Consider the following 22,579-nt stretch of genomic DNA (forward strand, 5'->3'; position numbering starts at 1 on the left):
AAAAATCACATCTAAGGTATTCCGTATTTTGTCTACTAATTTGTAGACGATTCCCTTCTAAGGCTACCCTCTATTGCTCCAGTCTTCTATTAAGCTCCTCTTTAGATTCTGAAACAAGCACAATGTCATCAGCAAAATCAAGCATCAAGGGATACCCTCTTGTATCCCTCGAGAAAGCTCATCAAGGATCAAAGCGAAAAGAAAAGGGCTAAGGGCCGATCCTTGATGCAGACCTACTTCTATTGGGAAAACTTCGGTATTTCCCACCGGCGTTCGCACACAAGACTTCGCCCCTTTGTACATATCCCTAATAACACTAATATATCTACTCGGGATACTTCTACCATTAAGGGTCTTTCAAATTAAGTTTCGTGAAACGCAATCGTAGGACTTTTCCAAGTCTAGGAAAACCATCTCAAGGTTCTTTTGCTTTTCTCTATACTTCTCCATAAGGTTCCTAATAATATGGATTACCTCTATCGAAGAGCGGTCTGGCATGAAACCAAACTGGTTTTCCGAAACAAATGTAACACGTCGAAGTCTAGTCTCAATTACTCTCTCCCAAAGCTTCATAGTTTGGCTAAGTAATTTTATGCCTCTATATTTACCACATATTTGAGCATCCCCCTTGTTTTTATAGATGGGAATAGTCTCGCTCACTCTCCATTCCATAGGCATTTTAGAGCTTCGATAAGTCTTGTTGAAGAGGCAAGTCAACCACCTAACACCATCGTGGCCGAGATACCGCCAAGCCTCTATGGCGATCTGGTCTGGTCCCACAGCTTTATTTCTCCCCATCTTTCGTATTTTCGATCTACCTTCCTCTTGGTTGATCCTCCCACAATCTATGTTGTTCTGGGATTGTTCTATGTTAGAGTCTTGCGGATCTTCGTGATACTCGGAACTTCCTCTAGCGAAAAGGGATTGGAAATACCCTTCCCATCTTTTCCGAATTTCGTCTTCCTTAACTAAGGTTTGGCCAGCTTCATTTTTGATAAACTTGATGTTATCTAGGTCCTTGTGCCTTCGCTCCCTAGCTTTGGCTATCCTGTAGATATCATTTGCTCCTTCTTTGGAGTCTAGTTTCCTATACAAATCTTCATATGACTTTTCTTTTGCACAAGCAACAGCCTTCTTAGCTTCTCTTTTTCCTTCTTTATATCACTCTTCAACCCCAGTTCTACTCACCGGAGTCCCTTCCCGACAATTGATGAGGTCCCTAAACCTTAGTTGCTTAAGCGCGACTTTACTTTGAACCTCGTCATTAAGCCACCAAGATTCTCTATCCGACCTATGTCCTCTCGATGTTCCTACTGCCACCCCAAAGGCTTCCTTGGCTGTCTCTCTAATAGTGGACGCTAGACAATTCCACATTTGGTCCGCATCATCATGAGATACCATATCCACTTCTGCATCAACTCTATCTACAACCAAAGTTTTAAAAGTCTCTGCCTTCTCTCCGTTCAACTTCTCTCCCTTACTATTATTTAGTAATATATATATATATATATATATATATATATATATATATATATATATATATATATATATATATATATATATATATATATATATATATATATATATATATATATATATATATATATATATATATATATATATATATATATATCAAAAAGTTTTTGAGCCTTGTGGTTGAATTTATGGATCGTTATATGTATAGATTATATATATTATTTACAATTATTATTATTATTATATTATAATAAAATAAATATTACTCCGTATATTAAGGGAAATAGTAGTTTGCGATTTTCATTTTAATTCTGCACATCCATTATTAACTTGGGTATAATAATATAATAATTATTAAATTTTTGATTGTGAATTAATGTGTGAACGGTTCCCCTTTAGTTTTCAATGAGATTTTCTATATGTAGCCTTATATAAAAAATATATTATATTAGGAATATATATTAAAATCCACTAAATTTTTTTAACGTTTTTATCTTTCTGTTCGCCGCGAGTTAAGTTCCACCGCCATCACCGTTCAACTAGAAATACTTTTACGAACAAAAAGCAATAAATTGTATTCGAAATGGAGCTTCGATGCACGACCAATAGAGCATTTATTTTTAGCAATAAATATGGAAGTGGTTTAAATTTACAGTTTAAGTGCTTAATATATTTATGAACCCGCAAATATAACTATTATAATATTATATATACATGACGACTCCCCCGAGTACCATTATTTTGCTAAAATTACTAACACTTTTTTAAATTAACTCGCGGGTTACACTTTTATTCAAAAAATAATTGTATATAATAATTCTAAAATAATATAACTTATACTTACTAATGTTACGCTCCATGACAAAATTTTTTACTCTAAATATTACGTAGTATATAATTAATATATTAAAAAGATATTAAGGGTGAGAAAAATATTGTAGACATTAAGTTACTAACAGCACCCAAAACCACTTTTATATTTGTCAACACCACGAGTTCTTAAACTCAAAAGAACTTTTAAAATTCGTCAACACCACGGGCTCTTAAACTCAAAAAAAAATTTTAAAAATTTGTCAACATCACGGGCTCTTAAATTCAAAAGAATTTTTAAAATTTGTCAACACCACGGGCTCTTAAATAATTCTTATACATTTTCTATTTTTTTAGTATCGCTATTTACATACTCTATGAACTGCAAATTACATTTTTGCACGATTTTTTACACACCCGTGCAACGCACGGGCTCAAAAACCTAGTATATATATATCAAAAAGCTTTTTGCTTATGTGTCATTTTCTTATTAAATTGAATTAATTTTTAATTATAATTTAATATATACCTATATATATATATATATATATATATATATATATATATATATATATATATATATATATATATATATATATATATATATAAACCAAAAAGTTTTTTTTGATTGTGGTTGAAAGTTATTTATGGATGTTTATATGTATATATCTATATCTATATCTATATATATTACAATTATTATAATTATATAAAATAAATTATAAAATCTAAACTAATAATAATAATACTTAATAAACCGTACGTTCCAATTGCTTCTTTGATTCCAAGATTTTACTTTCCAAAAAAAAGAAGATTAAAACAATAAATATATACAACTTAGCAACTTGGATTTACTAATTTAAAAATTTTAAGGGTTTTGATTATTTATACATTGCATAACATTTTTTTTAAACGCTTGCATAACATTATTTAATCGGGATATAATAACTTAGTTATGATTAGTGATGGTTGCACAACAAATAAATTGAAATATAGATATTAAAATTATATATTTCAATTTAATTACAATTATTATTAATTTATTTGACCTGAAATTTAAAACGGATAGTAAACCCCCTAAACAACTTTCACCATCTCTCAATTCAGGGTACTTTTTAAAGTTCTTACAGATATATATTCAATTTCAGACATATTTGAGTTGTATACTTTGATTTTTTTTCGTAAGTTTTCTACTCTATGTGGTCTTATGTTGTATGAGTGATTTCATTTGATAAATCTTATAATTTTTCTATTTTTTAGTATCGTTATTTACATACAAAAAATTATAACTATATTAATTAAATAACTAATAAGTTAGTTATTTGCTAATTAATATTATTAATAAAAATGAACTTTTAGAATTTTTCAATATTACTGGCTCTTCAACTCAAAAGAATAATTGTTTGAAAAACTCAATTAATTTTGCACTATAATTTATCCATCGTGCAACGCACGGGCTCGATACCCAATTACAACAAAATTGCAAAGTGTTTCTCATACTATTTTAACTACCGTTTAATGCACGGGCTCCATACACTAACTATTTTTTAAAGTGTTAGGAATTTAGTAATTTTATCAAGCATTATCATTTTATTGAAAATATTAGCTCTAAAAAAAACTCCGTAATTATTTCATAAACTCAATTGATTTTGCACAGTTATTTATATCAACACCACGGGCTCTTAAACTCAAAAGAATAATTGTTTGAAAAAATCAATTAATTTTGCACAATTATTTACACACTCGAGCAACGCACCGGCTTTAACGTTTTATTTACTTTCGCTATTTATATATACTTGAATGATATAATCTGTTACGATTTTTTACATGCTTTTTACACACCCGTGCAACGCACGGGCTCTAAAACGTAGTATATATATATATATATATATATATATATATATATATATATATATATATATATATATATATATATATATATATATAATTGTGTACGTATTACATTCTTTAAGTAATAGTATCAATCAATTCCTAAATTAAAGGACTATTATTGATTTATAGTCTAACGATATTTGCTATTAAATAATGCCTAATATAAAATTTTGAACTCTAATAGTAAGGGAGTTATATAATTTAGTACACATGTGAGTTTCCTATCACCATAAGCCTTACAAATCAACTTTACAAATACGAATTTATCCTTATTTTCATTTCAATTTAAATACGATCCATCAACAATAACAATAATTTATAATTTTATATAATTATAATATATAATAATTTATTATAATTATAATTTTTAACTTAAATATGGACCTCTTCTGAAGAGAAATAGAGAATTTTAGACGTGAAGTTACTAACACCACCAAAACTACTATTAATATTTGTCAACATCACGGACTCTTAAACTCAAAAGAACTTTTAAAATTTGTTAAAACTACGGCTCTTAAACTCAAAAAAACTTTTAAAATTTGTTAACACCACGGGCTCTTAAACTCAAAAGAATAATTATTTTAAAAAATCAATTAATTTGCACGATTATTTTACCCACTCGTGTAACGTACGAGTTCTAGTATTTTATTTACTTTCGCTATTTACATAGTTGAATGATATACTCTGTTACGATTTTTGCACGGCATTTTACGGACCCGTGCAACGCACGGGCTCTAAAACCTAATATATATATATATATATATATATATATATATATATATATATATATATATATATATATATATATATATATATATATATATATATATATATATATATATATATATATTGTTATGATCAATGTGGAAGTAACCAGTTGGGGGGAAGCGGGGGGAAGCAAATTTTTTTTCGTTTAAAAAAAAAACTTTGTTCACAAACATTATAGATTGGATGAAAATATAAACATTTAAAAAGACACTTTGTGATAAATGTTTTATTTTGGCGGAAAAACGCTCGAAGAAATAATAAATGACAATTATCCTATTTTTCGAGCGTATTTTGAGAGTTTAGAAATTAGGGTTTAGATATTAGGGTTTAGATATTAGGGTCTACATATTAGGGTTTAGAAATTTAGGGTTTAGGGTTTAGATTTAGGGTTTCGATTTAGGATTTAGTTTGAGTTTTTAACACGAACGGTTTAGAGTTTAGGGTTTGGGGTTTTCGGTTTAGGGACTAAACCCAAAACACTAAATCCTAAACTCTAAATCGGACTAAATTTTGACAAAAAGTACTTCACAAAACATGAAAAAAAAAGTTCGAAGATTAACATTCTTCACGATCAATATTATCTTGAATGTTATTTTTGTCGATCATTTTCCCGCCTAAATAATAACATTTATCACGAAGTGTCCTTTTTAAACGTTCATATTTTCGTGTGATCTTGATGCCTGAAAAAAAATTCGAACAAACGAAAAAAAAATCGCTTCCCCCCAATTGGTTACTAAAAAAAATCTAACATGTTTTATTAGATTTTTTCCTATGTTAATCTTCAAGCTTCGTGTCTGGTTATAGTAGGTGTCAAATTTTGATGTCGAATTTGAGTAGGTCTCAAAATTTTTAGTTTAACTTATTATATTTTATTCACTGTTGCAAAATATCCCGTCTCGAGCCGTTGCGACGCCCGTTGCGACGGTTTGGTGACTAGCATGTCCCGTCTCGAAGAAAACCGTCTAATATGACAATCAACGATCAAATTTCGGGTCACAGTTGAAAAAACTCGGGTCAAAGTAGGTCAAAATTCAGAAAAGCCAGAAAGTCGGTAAAGTCGGTCAAATTTGTCGTATTTTATTTTGAATTTTTTGTATTAAATTAACAGCAATAACGATTATTGGTACAAATTAATTAGTTAAAGTTTTTGGCTTTAAAATATGTACATATATATATACTTACATATTTAAAAGTCAACTTTGGTCAACGTCCGTCTCGACCCTGTCTCGAACGTCTCGACCTTTTTAGGACCCGACTGTCTCGACCCCGTCTCACGTCTTTTGTAACCTTGATTTTCTTTTATGATTAAAACAAATTAATAATTTAATTACAAATCATAAAATTAAGTTAACTAATATTCTAAAAAAAATACATAAATTAACTAAAATTTATAATATTGCATAAATTAACTAAAATTCATAAAGTTACATAAATTAACTAAAATTCATAAACTTACATAAACTAAATCCATTCATGGTTCGAAAGGTTAGCGAAAGTTGCTATATATGCTCAACGAGATCATCTCTTGGTCAATCGTGCAAAATGTTTATCTCGTATTTCTCGTGTAACTGTATACCGATCTCTTCTTCTACCTGTAATAAGTCTGATCCTGTTTGATGCCTTAACAAACATTTCTTGCTCAATCGAACTAATAGAAAAACCATTGTCTTCTTGTATCATGTTGTGTAATATAACACAAGTGTTCATTACCCTTCTCATCTTGTTTACACTCATTTCTTGAGAAGGTATCTTCAAAATTGAAAACATACCATACAGTACCCTAAAAAGGTTCGCTCAACATTTTTTTGGACACTTGCTTGAAATCTCGTAAATTTAGTCCGTTTATCATCTGTAGAACACGATCATCCTTTGACAAGTCTGGCCGAATCAAGATATATACCGTCAGCTAAGTAGTAATCTTTCATATAATGCTGACCGTTAACCTCAAATGGTGCGGGTGGAACAATGCATCTTTTTAGTGTATCAAAAAGGGAAGTTATTTAGAACATTTATATCATTATTCGATCCCGACATTCCAAAAAACATGTCATATCCAAATTTTGAATGAAGCAACTTTCAAGCATAATCGTCGATTTTTTATGATCACCTATTGTGTATCGACATTTTAGATCATTGAGACAATTTTTTCAATCTCACTGCATACAGTCAGTGCTCCCGAAAGTCCCCCTAAACCCATGTCTTTATTCATGTGCATTATATAAACGTATAATAGCTTGTCCATTTGGTTTCCTCATATACTCGGGACGGTATAAATGAATAATGCAGATACAAAATTTGTCTAAACAGTTTATCAACGATGTTTCACTTATCCCATACACGTTGATTTGCAACTTCACGCTTCCTCGGAATGTAGAGTCGTGTACGGGGGACTCGTTGTTTAGAAGATGAAGATTGGCCAATGTAATTTTGAATGATATCTGGACTTCGAGTTCATCCACAAATATTTAATCGGCTAATTGGTTTGTACTTACTGGAAAACCCTAGCTAGCTCGGTGGTCGTAATTGTTTTTATTACTAATGCACGTGATCTTCTCCTATAAAAGAGTAAAGAATCTATGGCAGTTACGATCGTGACCAATTAGAGGTTGAAACGGATTAAGAACAATGTGGTCATTAAATATCTGCACCGTTAAACAATGCATGCGCAGATATCGTAATGAAACATGGTGCGATAATGACAAATTGCCAGAGATATGCACAAGCCAGATGACATGGAGCCTTGCCTTTATGACATGGAGCCTTGCCTTGCGTATTATGGCACGAAGCTTTAAGACGCGAAGTTGCATGTCTACATGATTAATTTGAACATGTCAAAGTGTCTATCAAACGTACGGAATATTATCAGAAGTGATCAAATGAATCAAAAGAAAAGACCATTATTAACTTAAAGCCACCAAAAGTTGTGCTGCTTAAACAGTAGAAAATTATAAGAGTAATGTTTTGAGTACTCATCAAATAAAATTTGGGCGAATAGGAGGTACAACTTTTGACAATGTTACAAGACTTTACACTTGAGTCACAAAGAATTATGTAACAAGCCTTTTCCAAATTCAAATCTATGACAATCTGCTCACCATATACTCAAGTTTTTTTGATATATTACTAAGAATACGAGGGTAACCTCGTCGTGAGACCGTAATTTAATGTACATCGTCAATAGCGATTTTGACAGATCATTACAATGATAAATTTTAACACGTAATGAATCCATTATTAGTTTAAAGCCATCAAAAGTTTTGCTGCTTAAACACTAGAAAATTATAAGAGTAATGTTTTGAGTACTTATCAAACAAAATTAGGGCGAATACGAGGTAGAACTTTTGACAATGTTACAAGCTTTACACTTCGGTCAAAATGAATTATGTGACCAAGTTTTTTCAAATTCAAATATCTGCTCACCATATAATCAATTTTTTTTTTATTTTTTAAAGCAAAAATTTTATTATTATCACAAATTTACATGGAGAACAACATGCATAAGCATATGGATTGTTTAGACATGATAGCTATACAACAGGAGATCGAAAAAGCAATATGAACGAAAAGAGACAGCAGCAACTTAGCCGTGATCATCGGAAACGAGAGGGTTTGTAAGCCATTGTTGCCAATCGAGTTTGATTATTTTGTAGCGCGATGAAATCCAAAGAAAACTCAATATTTGAATTTCATTTGCTACCATCGGGGCAATCCACTCTTTGCCTTCGAACGCTTTCGAGTTTCGCTTTTTTTCCAAAATTGTGTAGCCCGTAGTCCACTCTATTGCTTGCCATACTTTAGAACTAGCTTGGTTCATGTTTGTTCCCTTACCATTGAACATTTCCCCCATATCCGAATATAGCATATTACCCAAATTGCACCAATTAAAAGTTTTTGACCATAGATCACGGATATTTGGACAATCCAGTATCATATGTTCAATCGTTTCAGCTTCGATGTTGCATATGGGACATAACCTTGCTGTGGGACCGTTATTTAATGTATAGCGTCGCGATTTTGGCGGGCTATTAAAATGATAAATTTTAACATGTAAAATTGTCTATCAAACGTACAGAATAATATCAGAATTGATAATGAATCAAAAGAAAACACCATTATTAGCTTAAAGCCACAAAAAGTTTTGCTGCTTAAACACTAGAAAATTATAAGAGTAATGTTTTGAGTACTGTTAAATTTATCACTTTATTTCTTTGTCAAACTCCTTTTTGGTCTTTCTTGTTCTCATTTGTATTTTGCTCTTGATCTTTGTAGGTTACATGTTTTACTAAAAGGACATGCTGTGCAAAGCCATAAGAACCTGTGCTGTTATGCTTTTAAAAGCTGAGGGTCTGTTCTGCCTTTCTGTGAAAATTATGGGTTGCTGGTGTCTTTTTTTCCCTCTATATCTAGGGTGTCGTGAGCTAGGGTTGACACACACAAAAAACACCCCGCTCCCTTTATCCTCGGCTATTCGTTTTTTATCAACCCTAATTTTGGTACCTGCTACATTGTCCGATCACGATTCAGTTTGAAGAGATTGTAATCTCTATTGTTTTCTTGTTCATCGTGTAATCTTGGCTCCTATTATTTATCTCTGTTTCATCGTGTAATTTTGGCACTAATTGTAATCTTAGCACTTGGTGATTATTATGTATTGTTCTATTGAAATTCTATTGCTGTCTCTTGGTTGTTGATTCACTATTTTCACATGGTATCAGAGCATAGGCTCACGATTGATTAGTGTTTTGTTCGATTGGGTGAAGAAACCCTAATCTGTTTCAAATTAGGGTTTGGGTCGTTCGATCAATTGCTATGATCTGCTACTGTCCTTGCTGTGATCTGCTACTGTGATTCACTGTCTTCCGCTGTCACTCATTGCCTGCTAGGGTTCTTTACCCGTTTAGGGGAGTATCTTTCCTTACTCTCTATCTTGTGTTAGTTTAATTTTTGTTTTTTCTTGTCCCTGCAGACCGAGAATCCCAGTGCCCAACTCTTGATCTGAGTTCCTTTAAACTCATGAATACCTGATCAAGCACTTGGTTGATTCGTGACCTTTTTTTTCTGTTTGGTTATCTCTTTCTGTGCTACTGTGTTCTTGTTTGATTGCCTTTGCTGCCTATTTGCCATGGGGGATGAAAACGCGATTACTCTTATCAATAAGCTTGACTTTGGTGACCCTTTATATCTGCACCCTAGTGACACCTCTAGCACACCTCTTGTCTCTATCAAACTTAAAAGGACAGAAAACTATAAAATATAGAGTAGATCTGTGCTACTTGCCCTTGGTTCAAAAAATAAAGTTGGTTTTGTGGATGGTACTTGTGTTAAAAATGCTAATGATGAAGTTTTGTCTAAGCAATGGGATAGATGTAATTCTATAGTTCTTTCATGGTTACTTGGTTCTATTGCTGATGAGTTGTATGCTGGTTTAATTTTCTCTGAAAATGCTAGCACTGTGTGGACTGAACTAAAGGAAACTTATGATAAAATAGATGGGTCTATTATCTTTAACTTACACTTTAATATTAGCACATTGAAACAAGGAAATAACTCTCTATCTGAATACTATCATAAGCTGAACTCTCTGTGGAAACAATATAATGCCATGGCTAATCTGAAACAATCTACTTGTGAAGCTGCTGATCAAACTGTCAAACATAATAGTATGCTTAAATTGATGCAATTCTTGATGGGTCTAAATGATTGTTACATGCATGTTAAAAGTAATCTGCTATTGAGGGACCCATTACCTGATGTTAAAACTGCTTATTCTGTGTTGTCTAGAGAAGAGTCACATAGAGGGTTGTCCACTACTGATAATAAACCTCAAACATCTGTTTTCATGTCCCAAGTTGAGTCAAATGTGTCAACCTCAAACAATGTTGTGAATGATAACAGTGTTCAAAGAAGGTCAAACCAAAATAATTTTTCCAGTGGGAACAACTCAAACAACTTCACTAATAACAGGACTCTCAACTCTAATTACGAGTGCACAAAGTGCAATAAAATTGGGCATACTATTGACAGATGTTATAAAATTGTGGGATATCCACCTGGGTGGAAAGAAAAGACCTATGTGAACAAATTTAATAATAAAAATGCTGCTAATCATAGCTCTGTGAGTGATAGTTCTGGGTCAGGATCTGGAAATAACAATTTGACAAATGAACAAATGATGAAGTTGTTGAGTCTAATTAATGAGAAGTCTGGTCCCGAGATTGCAACTGGGAATATGGCAGGTACTGTTTTAAACAATAGCAAAAAATTTAATGAGAACTTTCCCAAATTTTTCAACCCTAAAACTAATTTTTCAAAAATTGAGAATAAGGGTTGGATTATTGATTCTGGTTCCTCTCAACACATGTCTGGGTCTGATAATGGGTTGAATAATATTATTGATGTCTCTCATTTAAACTTAACTGTGGGACATCCTAATGGAACTAAGGCTGTTATCAAGAAAATTGATGATTTAAAGATTAATGAAAACATAACCCTCTTTAATGTGTTGGTGATACCAAAGTACTGTGTGAACCTACTTTCTATTCACAAGTTAACTAAAGACAGCAAACTGATAGTTGGTTTTGATAATACCAAATGCTATATTCAGGACTTGAGGCTAGGGATAATTGTAAGGACTGTTGATGTTTTTGATGGTCTCTATGTGTGTAATGTAAGTAGTCATGAAAATACCTGTTTATCTGCTAATAAATGCTACCTGTCCAACAACTTATGGCATAACAGACTTGGTCACCCTTCTGAAAATGTTTTAAAGAAACTTAAAGGAAAAATTGACCTTTCAAATAAAGACATTAACTATGAACCTTGTGATGTTTGTCACAAGGCAAAGCAAACTAGAGAAACCTTTAATGATAGTGACCATAAGTCTGTTGCTGTGGGTGACCTTGTTCACATTGACCTTTGGGGACCATTTAGGGTTCAAAGCAGGGAAGGGTTCAAATATTTTTTAACTATTGTTGATGACTATTCAAGGGCTGTCTGAACATACTTAATCAAATCTAAAGATGAAGTTTTCAGTCAAATAAAGTCTTTTGTTTTCTTTCTTGAAACACAATTTGAGTCAAAAGTCAAAATCATAAGGTCTGATAATGGGACTGGGTTTGTTAATAATCAAATGGAGGACTTTGTTAAAGACAAAGGGATTTTACATCAAACATCATGTGTCTATACTCCCCAACAGAATGGGATTGTGGAGAGAAAACCCAGACATCTTTTAAATGTGTCCAGAGCCCTTATGTTCCAGGGTGGTTTACCCTTAAATATGTGGAGTGATTGTATATTGACTGCTTGCTACTTGATAAATAGGACACCATCTTCCATTCTCTCTGGCTGCTCTCCTTATGAACTTCTGTTTAAAAAGTCTCCTAATCTCTCTCATTTGAGATGTTTTGGTTGTCTGTGTTATGCTACACTATTAAAACCTGTTGATAAATTCAGTCATAGATCTGAGCAGTGTGTGTTGATTGGTTATTCAAATCAAAAAAGGGTTACAAATTATATAGTCTTGAAAACAAAAATGTTAATTTTTCAAGAGATGTCAAATTTTATGAAACTGTGTTTCCTTTTAAAAACAAAAAATTTTCTTCAAGTGTGTCTGAAAAAGAAAACAATTTGAGTAGTAAAGATACTTTTGATCAAATGTTTTTTAATGACTTTAACATCTCAAGACCCAATGATGAGGAGAGATAATCAAATGATGGTGAGGGTAGTAGTGAGTCTGGTCCTACAGCTGTTGAGCATTCTACCAGTGATTTTAGTAGTGATGCCAATAGTGATAGTGATGAGGCTCCTACAGCAACACCAGTGGATAATACCACTTCTCTTGAGGGTAATTTTCAAAATAATCAAAACTTAAGGAGATCGACCAGAGAAACCAACCTACCCAGAAAATTTAGTGACTTTGTTGTGGAAGGGAAGGTGAAATATGGGGTAGAAAAATATATCAATTACTCCTTCTTAAACTCAGAAAACTATGCTTTTGTGTCTAGCCTAAACAAGTCTGTTGAGCCTAAATGTTATAAACAAGCCATAAAAGATCCCAATTGGGCTGAGGCCATGAATCTTGAAATGGAAGCCCTAAACAGGAACAATACTTGGATTATTACTGAATTACCACCTGGTAGAAAAGCTATTGGTTCTAAATAGGTGTACAAGATAAAGTATAAATCCAATGGTGAAATAGAAAGGTATAAGGCCAGACTTGTTGCTAAGGGCTATAGTCAAAAGGTGGGAATTGACTATGAGGAAACCTTCTCACCTGTTGTAAAACATGTGACTATTAGATGTGTAATTACTCTTGCTGTTCAGAATAACTAGTCCTTGTTCCAACTTGATATAAACAATGCCTTTTTGTATGGTGATTTATGTGAAGAGGTTGATATGTCCTTACCTGAGGGTTACTTTGATGAAAATGACACTAGGGTCTGCAAACTTACAAAATCCTTATATGGTTTGAAACAAGCCCCTAGACAATGGCACTTCAAACTTAATGCTGCTCTTATTGAAAATGGCTTTACTCAAAGTGTGTCTGATAACTCTTTGTATGTCAAGGATAGTGGTGATACTTTCATTGCCTTACTTGTATATGTGGATGATATTGTTATCACTGGTAATGATAATAGTGAAATTGATAAGGTGAAACAATTTTTGAAAATTAAATTTCAAATCAAAGATTTAGGAGAACTCAAATACTTTCTTGGAATTGAAGTTTTGAAAAATGAAAAAGGTATGTGCATTTCACAAAGAAAATACTGCCTTGATCTTCTTGATGAGTATGGCCTTCTGGGCTGCAAACCTGCTAGCACTCCCATTGAACCTAATCTAAGTGTTTTAAGTGAACCAAGTGAAAAACATCCCTTGTTGACCAACTTAACTGAGTATCAAAAGCTTGTTAGAAAACTCATTTACCTAACTCTTACCAGACCTGATATATCCTTTTCTGTGCAAGTTCTTAGTCAGTTTATGCATGCTCCTCTACAGTCTCACTTTAATCTTGCCTTAAGAGTCCTAAGATACCTAAAGGGCTCTCCTGGTAAGGGTGTTCAATTTGTTAAAAGCAATAACTGGTCTTTAAATGCCTATTGTGATGCTGATTATGGTAAGTGTAAGGTTGATAGAAAATATGTGACTGGATACTTGGTTTATTTTTGTGGATCCTTAGTATCTTGGAAGAGTAAAAAACAAGCTACAACTGCCAGGTCCTCCACTGAGGCTGAATATAGGGCCATGGCAAGCACAGCTTGTGAAATTGTTTGGGTCAAAAATCTTTTACAAGAACTTGGGGTTAATGTTGACTTACCTGTTGACCTGTTTTGTGATAATAGTTCAGCTATTCAGTTGGCTGCTAATTCTGTTTTTCATGATAGAACTAAGCATTTTGAAATTGATGTGCATTATATTAGACAAAAGGTTTCAAGTGGTTTAATCAAAACTGTCAAAGTCAAATCTGAAAGTCAACTGGCTGACATTTTAACCAAAGGGGTTAGTGTGACCCAACATGGCTACTTGGCTAGCAAACTTGGACTCTATGACTTATACCAAAAATGAGTTTGTGGGGGGATGTTAAATTTATCACTTTATTTCTTTGTCAAACTCCTTTTTGGTCTTTCTTGTTCTCATTTGTATTTTGCTCTTGATCTTTGTATGTTACATGTTTTACTAAAAGGACATGCTGTGCAAAGCCATAAGAACCTGTGCTGTTATGCTTTCCCGAAATGCCTTTCTGGATATTCCTCAATGTCCCGGCTATTCACGGAACGTGAGAAGCAGATGATTAATCATCTGCTTCCGGAAGAAATCGAAGAATTTCTTGGGAATCCTACAAGATCCGTTCGTTCTTTTTTCTCTGACAGATGGTCAGAACTTCATCTGGGTTCGAATCCTACTGAGAGGTCCACTAGAGATCAGAAATTGTTGAAGAAACAACAAGATCTTTCTTTTCTCAGACGATCGAAAAATCAAGAAATGTGGTTAATCTATGCAAGATAATTACGTATTTACAAAATACCGTCTCAATTCATAGTTGAGGGTCTGTTCTGCCTTTCTATGAAAGTTATGGGTTGCTGGTGTCTTTTTTTCCCTCTATGTCTAGGGTGTCGTGAGCTAGGGTTGACACACACAAAAAACACCCCGCTCCCTTTATCCTCGGCTATTCGTTTTTTATCAACCCTAATTTTGGTACCTGCTACATTGGCCGATCACGATTCAGTTTGAAGAGATTGTAATCTCTATTGTTTTCTTGTTCATCGTGTAATCTTGACTCCTATTATTTATCTCTGTTTCATCGTGTAATTTTGGCACTAATTATAATCTTGGCACATCGTGTAATTTTGGCACTAATTATAATCTTGGCACTTGGTGATTATTGTGTATTGTTCTATTGAAGTTCTATTGGTGTCTCTTGGTTGTTGATTCACTATTTTCACAAGTGCTTATCAAACAAAATTAGGGCGAATACGAGGTACAACTTTTGACAATATTTACACTTGGTCACAAAGAATTATGTAACCAGCCTTTTCCATATTCAAATCTATGACAATCTGCTCACCAAATACTCAATTCTTATGAATCCAAACATATATAGACAAATTGTAGAAGGCATACCGCAATGAGCACACGCAGACGTCAGACGCTCAGCAGACCAAACGTGAAAAATATAACTGTTACTATATCATTAAACTTGAAGTAGGTTAACATGTATAAATAACTTATAATAACGTGTACAACTGTATTGACAATAAACAATCACTGCCATGGGATAATTCACATCGAAAAGAAAAACAAGTCAAAGAGAACTTTTCTTCACACCACTTCAAACTTGAAGCAGATCGAAAATGGAAGGTTAAGATTCCAAAATAGTCACTGCAAGAAAGTCAACCAACGGTTTCTGTCGTATTCTGTATGCATTGTTATGGTAATTTCTTCAGTATGTGATTTCAATCAACACCTACGTTATAATCAATTAACATTAATAGATTTTGAAAAGTAAATTCATGTTTAGAGCAAAGATATATAAGAGATAAACTTACCAGTGGCACTACATCCGGGTTCTAAACCTTGATCTTTTTTGTCAGTCAACGTAGCTTGGATAACGCTCTTGTTTGCAACTTGAGGCTGTCGGTCACACATATGAGCAACGATTAATATGATGAATAGTAGTTGTTTACTGAAAACGTACATGGGGCGTGTTCATCTTTAGAATGAAATATAGAACACTACACATACTATAAGATGGAACACAGTTCATCTCTCTTTTAAAAAATGTATTCTTTCTCTGTGTATTTTGTATATAAAAGAAAAACCACTACAAAAAGAGTTTCATTTTTTGACACTTACAAGTGTCGCACAGTTTTTGACACTTAAAAGCGTCAAAAAGGAAAAATTAATACTCCGTAACACTTGAAAGCGTCAAAAAAACTAATAACACTTAAAAGCATCAAATTTGAAAAATTAAGTAACTTAAAGTAAAAGGGGTCTTACATAACAATTAAAAGCGTGAAGAACTAAAAGAATTTTTACACTAATAAGCGTGGGATATACTAAATGTTTTTAACGCCGTATTTTTTCACGCTTTAAATTTATTTCTCACACTTTTAAGCATGAAAAACTCATTTCAAAACTCTCATAAACTACAAAATTAGTTGTAGTGACATATTTTAGGGAGTCTTTGTATGTGCATTTTAACAATGATTATATTCACTGAATAATCTAATTATCCAGATGAGCCGTAAACAATGATGTTTGGATACGCTCTGTAGTAATCAGATAATTAGATAGGTGGTGGAGTGTTCAAAAATTATGCTAATGTTTTGTAAAAAAAGACCAATCAGTATGCAAATTTCAAAATATCCGTTTTAGACAAAACAAATATGCAAATACCTGACTGGATGTTTGTGTAATCGTGTGATGGTCCTTGGAGCTTGGCGGCACATCTATCTGCCGAACAGCCGGATTAATAGGAATACCGGGCATAGGTTGTTGAGGGAACAACATTTGCATTCCTTGGTTATGATGTCCATAAATAGGTGACGGATGTCGTGACGTTTGGGTAGCGTTAGGAGGATACGGAAACATATGCGGGTGTCCTTGAGATCCGACGTTCATGTCCATTCCCATTCCCATTCCCATTCCATAACCCATTCCCATACCGATTCCCATGGGTGAGAAATGAGGGTGCATATGTTGCATTCCCGCCGGGAACATCATATGCGGCATACATAATCCAGTTCCCATTGACATAATCTGCAATAGTCACAAATACACAAATCCATCAAAACTATAAGACAGAAGGAAGAAGATAAAATATTAATGTAAGATCAAATTTGAAATAGTTTACCTGTACTTGAAGCTGAAGTGTCTTTAAATACTCAATTGCCTCATCAAGCATTGATGCTTTATCCACCTGTAATCGAAAATAAAAAGAACTAAGATTAGAAAGCCAAGATTTTGTTATAAACATACTCCGTTGATCACCAAAAGTTGTAAAATTTCTATTTTGGGTGGTTTAAACAAAACTATATTTTCCTCTATATAGTAAGATAACAATCCATATTACCTACTCCGTATTTCAGGTTATGTATAGGTATTCTTTGGTTGATATTGAAACATGTATACGCAGAAGATGGATTCACATAGAAGATTAATTACATTGTATACCTTGTTGCAATTTGGTATGAGTTCTTGTAGTGCTCGCATCTTTTCGTTTATCCTATCCCTTCGCCTCTGTTTCAACATTAAAAAACGAGAATTGATATTAGTCTAATTAGTCTAACATAAGATAAATACAAACAACCAACTGAACAACCCGAAAGGGATGCACTCATGAGGCAATCAAGCGTGACATAGCTAAAGGCACTTGTGAAATTTTATACATCTCAAATGGGCAGATCAAAAACTTTTAGCATATAGAATCTTCAAAATATTATTGTCATTTGAAAACTAGATGTATATGTAATGTTTTCAGATTCACAAATAACTAAGTAACTCTTTACATTATAAATTATGAATAAAAAAGCTTTTGCAGGTCAACCCAGTTCAGACACCGCCCATGTTGAGAGTACCTCGTCATTTAGCCTACCCAACCCGCCCATATTGCGACCCCTAGGTTCAAGTGTTGGATACGATGATTAACAAACTACATACAATGTTAGCTCACCCTTTCAGACAGATTATGAACTTCAGCAGCTCGACTTCTTTTTGAACCTGTACCTCCTCTTGAACCACCGGCTGCTTTAGTCCCCAATGATTCTTCATCGACATCCTAATAATGAAAAAGATATCATTACATTAAACGACCACAACACAACAAATATACATAAGATATTGCAAATAAAAAAAGCAGCTTTTTAACATACTTGACTCTGGCACTCAAAATCCTCGGTATCACGCGTTTTTCTCTTTAAATTTTTGGTCAAATCATTCGAAGCCCTCTCGGCACTATTCCCCGAGCAAACAGAAGAAGTGGTACCAACCGGCTCGTTACTTTTTACGGTTTCGGGACCCACTTTAGCCGTGTTTGCATCAACAACCACACTGTTGGACTTGTCATTACCCGTTGTTGACTTTTCAAGACAACATGGCTCGTCGAGTGGCTTACTTGCAAACCCGTTTGAACCTACTTTAACTGAATTCAAATTATGTTGACCAATGTCTTTCTGTGGTCCATGATTCACAACATCAACTGTACCATGGTTAGCTTTAGCAACAGCAGCCGGTCTTGAAAAATGAGAAAAATTCATCAATGTTGATGCCGAATAAGGGAGTACAGATTCTTCTTTTTGCACCTTTTTTTCAAGATTTCGCGATGAACCATGAGTCGGTGCTGATTCTCTATGTACAACATTTTGAGGTTTATTTCTATAATTATTACTACTAACACCTATGTCGGTAACTCGTGATCTGATCGTTGGATCCGGATTATGCACTTGATCATTCGACCACGAAAACACGTGGTTAGTTCTTGAAACCTTAGATGTGTTTGACTGGTCAAATCCAACACCCTCACGTATTGAATTGTTATGTGTATGTGAATGTGGATGCTTATGCAAATGCGGTTCGTTTATGGTTACGCCAGATATTTCAGGCAGGAGATCAGAACAATAATCATCAAGTGGATAAGTCAACCATGGCACCATATCATCATCATCATCATCATCTTGATTTAATCCCAATTCGGGAATAGGTACATCCAAAATACCATCTTTTTCTTGAAATTTCGGTGTATGATATTGAAAATTATTAGAAACTGGTGTCTTTTTAGCTTTACTAGACTGACCCTGCATCATTATCTGACCCTTTTCCCATATTAATTCAACAAATTCATCGTTCGGCCTGCAATTATCACAATCAACTTACATTAATCCTATTAGAATAACATAACAAATTACATACAAAATTTAAAAAAACAGAAACAAAAAACTTACATATATGAAATATCAGTTGATTTTGGCTGTTGGGATCCATTCCTTCCATTAACAGATCCATAAAATTCTGAAAGTGGCATCTTTGTTTCAAAATGTTACAACAACAACAATATCTCAAAATTCATAAACTTGTATAGACCTCAAACCACTTGATGGAACACCTGCAAAGATCATGACATCAGAGAGAAATTTATATTTGTTTATAAATATTTTTACTGACAAATATAAATTACTTTATCTACATCAGGACATGTCTGTATATATATATATATATATATATATATATATATATATATATATATATATATATATATATATATATATATATATATATTCTTTTATAGTAATGTCTTAATCTGACAAAATGTTATCTTTAGCCACAATAATATATAATTAATCATAATCAGTCAAACTTATTTCTTTAATGGTGCTCTATAAAGGTAAAGCAAAGCTGAAGCTAAATCTAATCTAATTAAAACTTATTCTAATTACAAAAGTACAAAGCAAACATACTCTAATCAGCAAGTCAAACATAAGTAAACAAACCCACAAAAGATTTATACCAGTAACTTATCAAATCTACTAATCAAAAGAATAATTAGTTAATTAACATAATTAATTAATAGACCAACCTTTGCAAAACAAAAGTTAATTAAGAATGCCAAAATAAAGTCCAAGATCCATTATTTCTTCCCAATTTCTAGTGGGGTTTGATTGAAATGTATAAAAGTTGTGATCTTGAAGAACCCCAGATGGGTTTTGGGTGTCAAATTCTTGAAAATGGGGAAAGAAAGAAATATAGAGAATTAAACTGGGTTTTAGTAGTAGAAGACGGCGAAAGCAATTGCAAAAAATGGAGGTAACCAAGAGAAAGAGAAAGAAAGGTTCACTTCTAAGTTGGAGCACAACTGTTACCTTCTAAAATTTGTACACTTATTTTCTTATACAATACAATTTCCAATGATATTATCAACACTTTTATTAATATTAATTTGTTCTTTTTTTCTTTTCTCCTTCCTTCTTATCAACAAGCACTTTAATTTAATATTTTGTCTGCGTAACCAAATACGTATTCGTATTAAGTTTTATATACTACTCCCTATATTTCACCCTTAACGCAGCGTGCTGGCCGGATTTTAAAGGCATTGCGTCACCATCACGCCTGTAACTTGACGTGATAGTGGTATTTTTTTGGCGTGATGGAATTGCGTCATAAGACCATTTGTAATGGTGAGGGCGTGATAGTGTGATGAGGTGTTTTTGTGAAGTATAATATTGATTTGGTAATTGTGATAGCGTAATGGAGTATGTAATGGTATGGCGTGATTATTGTGTGATGAGACAATAGGTCCCACATTTTTATTTTCTTTTTCATTTTTTCTACTAACTTATTAATTTTATTATTTAGTTTATTATTATTATTTTATTATTATTATTATTATTATTATTATTATTATTATTATTATTATTATTATTATTATTATTATTATTATTAATTTTTTAAAACAACACTTTTATTAATAACACAAAAACGATTATATATTTTTAAGTATACATAATTAAACTAAACATAATACCATAATTAAACTAAACATTTAAAACAACGATAACGTTCTTAGCATTAATCCGAAAAAAAACATGCCATCCGTGTTTGCCTGGTGGGTTCATCCTCATCACAGAATACACAATATAGGCGCTATCATCCATGAATTCGATATACACCTTAATTTTTTTATTGAGTGTCACTGCTCGATCAACCATAGCATTCCAATCTTCGTCATCTTTAAGAACTGTGGCCGGAAGGTTGGCGTCTTTGAAAAACCATACATGTTTGTGCTTAATAGGTATGTATTCCATAAAAAATACAAGCAAATTCGATAACTGATAATTGTGCACGTTCAAACAATACTCTTTTTGTTCACCACCGAGTCTTAACTTCACGGTCAAATTCACCACCGAAATTAACCAGTAATACAACACATAACTGACTCATTTTTAACTGAAAAGTTTTGTTGTTTAGGAAAATTAGAAGTTTTAGAGAAGCAGAGGAGGTGTGATATGTCGGGAAATGAGTGTAGTATATATAGTGGTAAATGTAGCCGTTTAAAATTATAGTCGTTTGAACGAATATAGCCGTTTGAGTTAATGTATCTGTTTGAATAAACGATATAACACATAAAATTATAAATTATAAATTAAACCATTACAATTTATTCAAATTAAAAGTACTACAAATTAAAAGTAAATTAAGCATTTAAACTTCTAAAGTTTGGTGGAAGGCCCAAATGTGTTCAGTGAGATTATATCGAAGTTGGTTATGAACGTCCTTATCTCGTATTTCCTATTCTCTTACTTCCTATTCTCTTACTTCACGACTTGTAGATCAATTCCTTACAAAGTATGGATTAGCTTCATCTGTCCTAGGTAATTGTTCCTCGAGCCATGTAATGTTGTAGCAATTATCCTCGACTATCATGTTGTGCAAGAGCGCACAATAATATAATATTCGTCTGAACTTGTTGACACTGTGTGGTCGTCCAGCCATTTGTAAAATATGGAATCTACCTTGAAGAATGCCGAATATTCTCTCGACATCCTTACGTGCACTTTCTTGAAATTGTTTAAATTTTGCATGTGACTCATCTGTTGAGGTCGAATATGCCTTGATTAACGTTGCCCAATCTGGGTAAATACCATCTGCTAAGTAATAACCATTTAAGTAATTATTACCATTTACAGTTAATGGAACAAAATGGTGCAGTTCCATTCTTGATGTCATCGAACAACGAAGATTGATTCAGAACATTAACATCGTTGTTATCACCCACATCACCGAAGAATGCATTTCAAATCCACGTATCATATGAAGTAACGGCTTCAAGAACGATGGTTGGGTGACCTTGATGAACACTAATATATTGTCCTTTCCAAGCAACCGGACAATTCTTCCACTTCCAATGCATGCAGTCAATGCTTCCTAGCATTCCCTTAAAACCATATTTTTCTTCATGAGCGTTATACAAACATATATCGCTACCCATTGGTTTCCTAAAATATTCATCAACATAAAGTTCCAAAATACATTTATAAAATCTATTAAGACATATTACGGATGTATGATATGACCGAAATGGACGGTTTTATTCGTGCAGTGTCATTGGGCCGCAAGACGTCAGGATCAGCTTAATCAGGAGGGA

General features: G+C 33.0%; 3 protein-coding genes across 4 annotated transcripts; 1 reads left to right on the top strand and 2 right to left on the bottom strand.

The window, feature by feature from the left end:
- Window positions 1–70: 70 nt before the first annotated feature.
- On the bottom strand, window positions 71–1,401 carry LOC139871046 (uncharacterized). The gene is made up of 3 exons (XM_071858794.1): window positions 1,251–1,401; window positions 609–1,151; window positions 71–108 (listed from the first exon to the last, which is right to left on the bottom strand). Exons 1-3 carry the CDS (start codon window positions 1,399–1,401, stop codon window positions 71–73), a joined length of 732 nt encoding a protein of 243 aa, XP_071714895.1.
- An 8,668-nt stretch (window positions 1,402–10,069) lies between these two features.
- On the top strand, window positions 10,070–11,944 carry LOC139871047 (uncharacterized). The gene is made up of 2 exons (XM_071858795.1): window positions 10,070–10,162; window positions 10,205–11,944. Exons 1-2 carry the CDS (start codon window positions 10,070–10,072, stop codon window positions 11,942–11,944), a joined length of 1,833 nt encoding a protein of 610 aa, XP_071714896.1.
- Window positions 11,945–15,608: 3,664 nt separating this feature from the next.
- On the bottom strand, window positions 15,609–20,349 carry LOC139871690 (transcription factor PIF3-like). Of its 2 annotated transcripts, none has more exons than XM_071859418.1 (9): window positions 20,015–20,349; window positions 19,383–19,543; window positions 18,315–19,290; window positions 18,116–18,220; window positions 17,608–17,682; window positions 17,297–17,362; window positions 16,840–17,202; window positions 15,990–16,074; window positions 15,609–15,907 (listed from the first exon to the last, which is right to left on the bottom strand). In XM_071859418.1, the coding sequence occupies exons 2-9, from the start codon at window positions 19,460–19,462 to the stop codon at window positions 15,897–15,899; spliced, it is 1,761 nt and encodes a 586-aa protein (XP_071715519.1). In that variant the 5' UTR covers window positions 19,463–19,543; window positions 20,015–20,349; the 3' UTR covers window positions 15,609–15,896. The 2 variants fall into 2 exon arrangements, with proteins under 2 accessions (XP_071715519.1, XP_071715520.1); XM_071859419.1 differs by having other exon boundaries at window positions 17,617–17,682; window positions 20,015–20,329.
- Window positions 20,350–22,579: the final 2,230 nt, after the last annotated feature.

The sequence above is a fragment of the Rutidosis leptorrhynchoides genome, chromosome 10, assembly GCF_046630445.1.
Source record: "Rutidosis leptorrhynchoides isolate AG116_Rl617_1_P2 chromosome 10, CSIRO_AGI_Rlap_v1, whole genome shotgun sequence".
Taxonomy (NCBI): domain Eukaryota; kingdom Viridiplantae; phylum Streptophyta; class Magnoliopsida; order Asterales; family Asteraceae; genus Rutidosis; species Rutidosis leptorrhynchoides.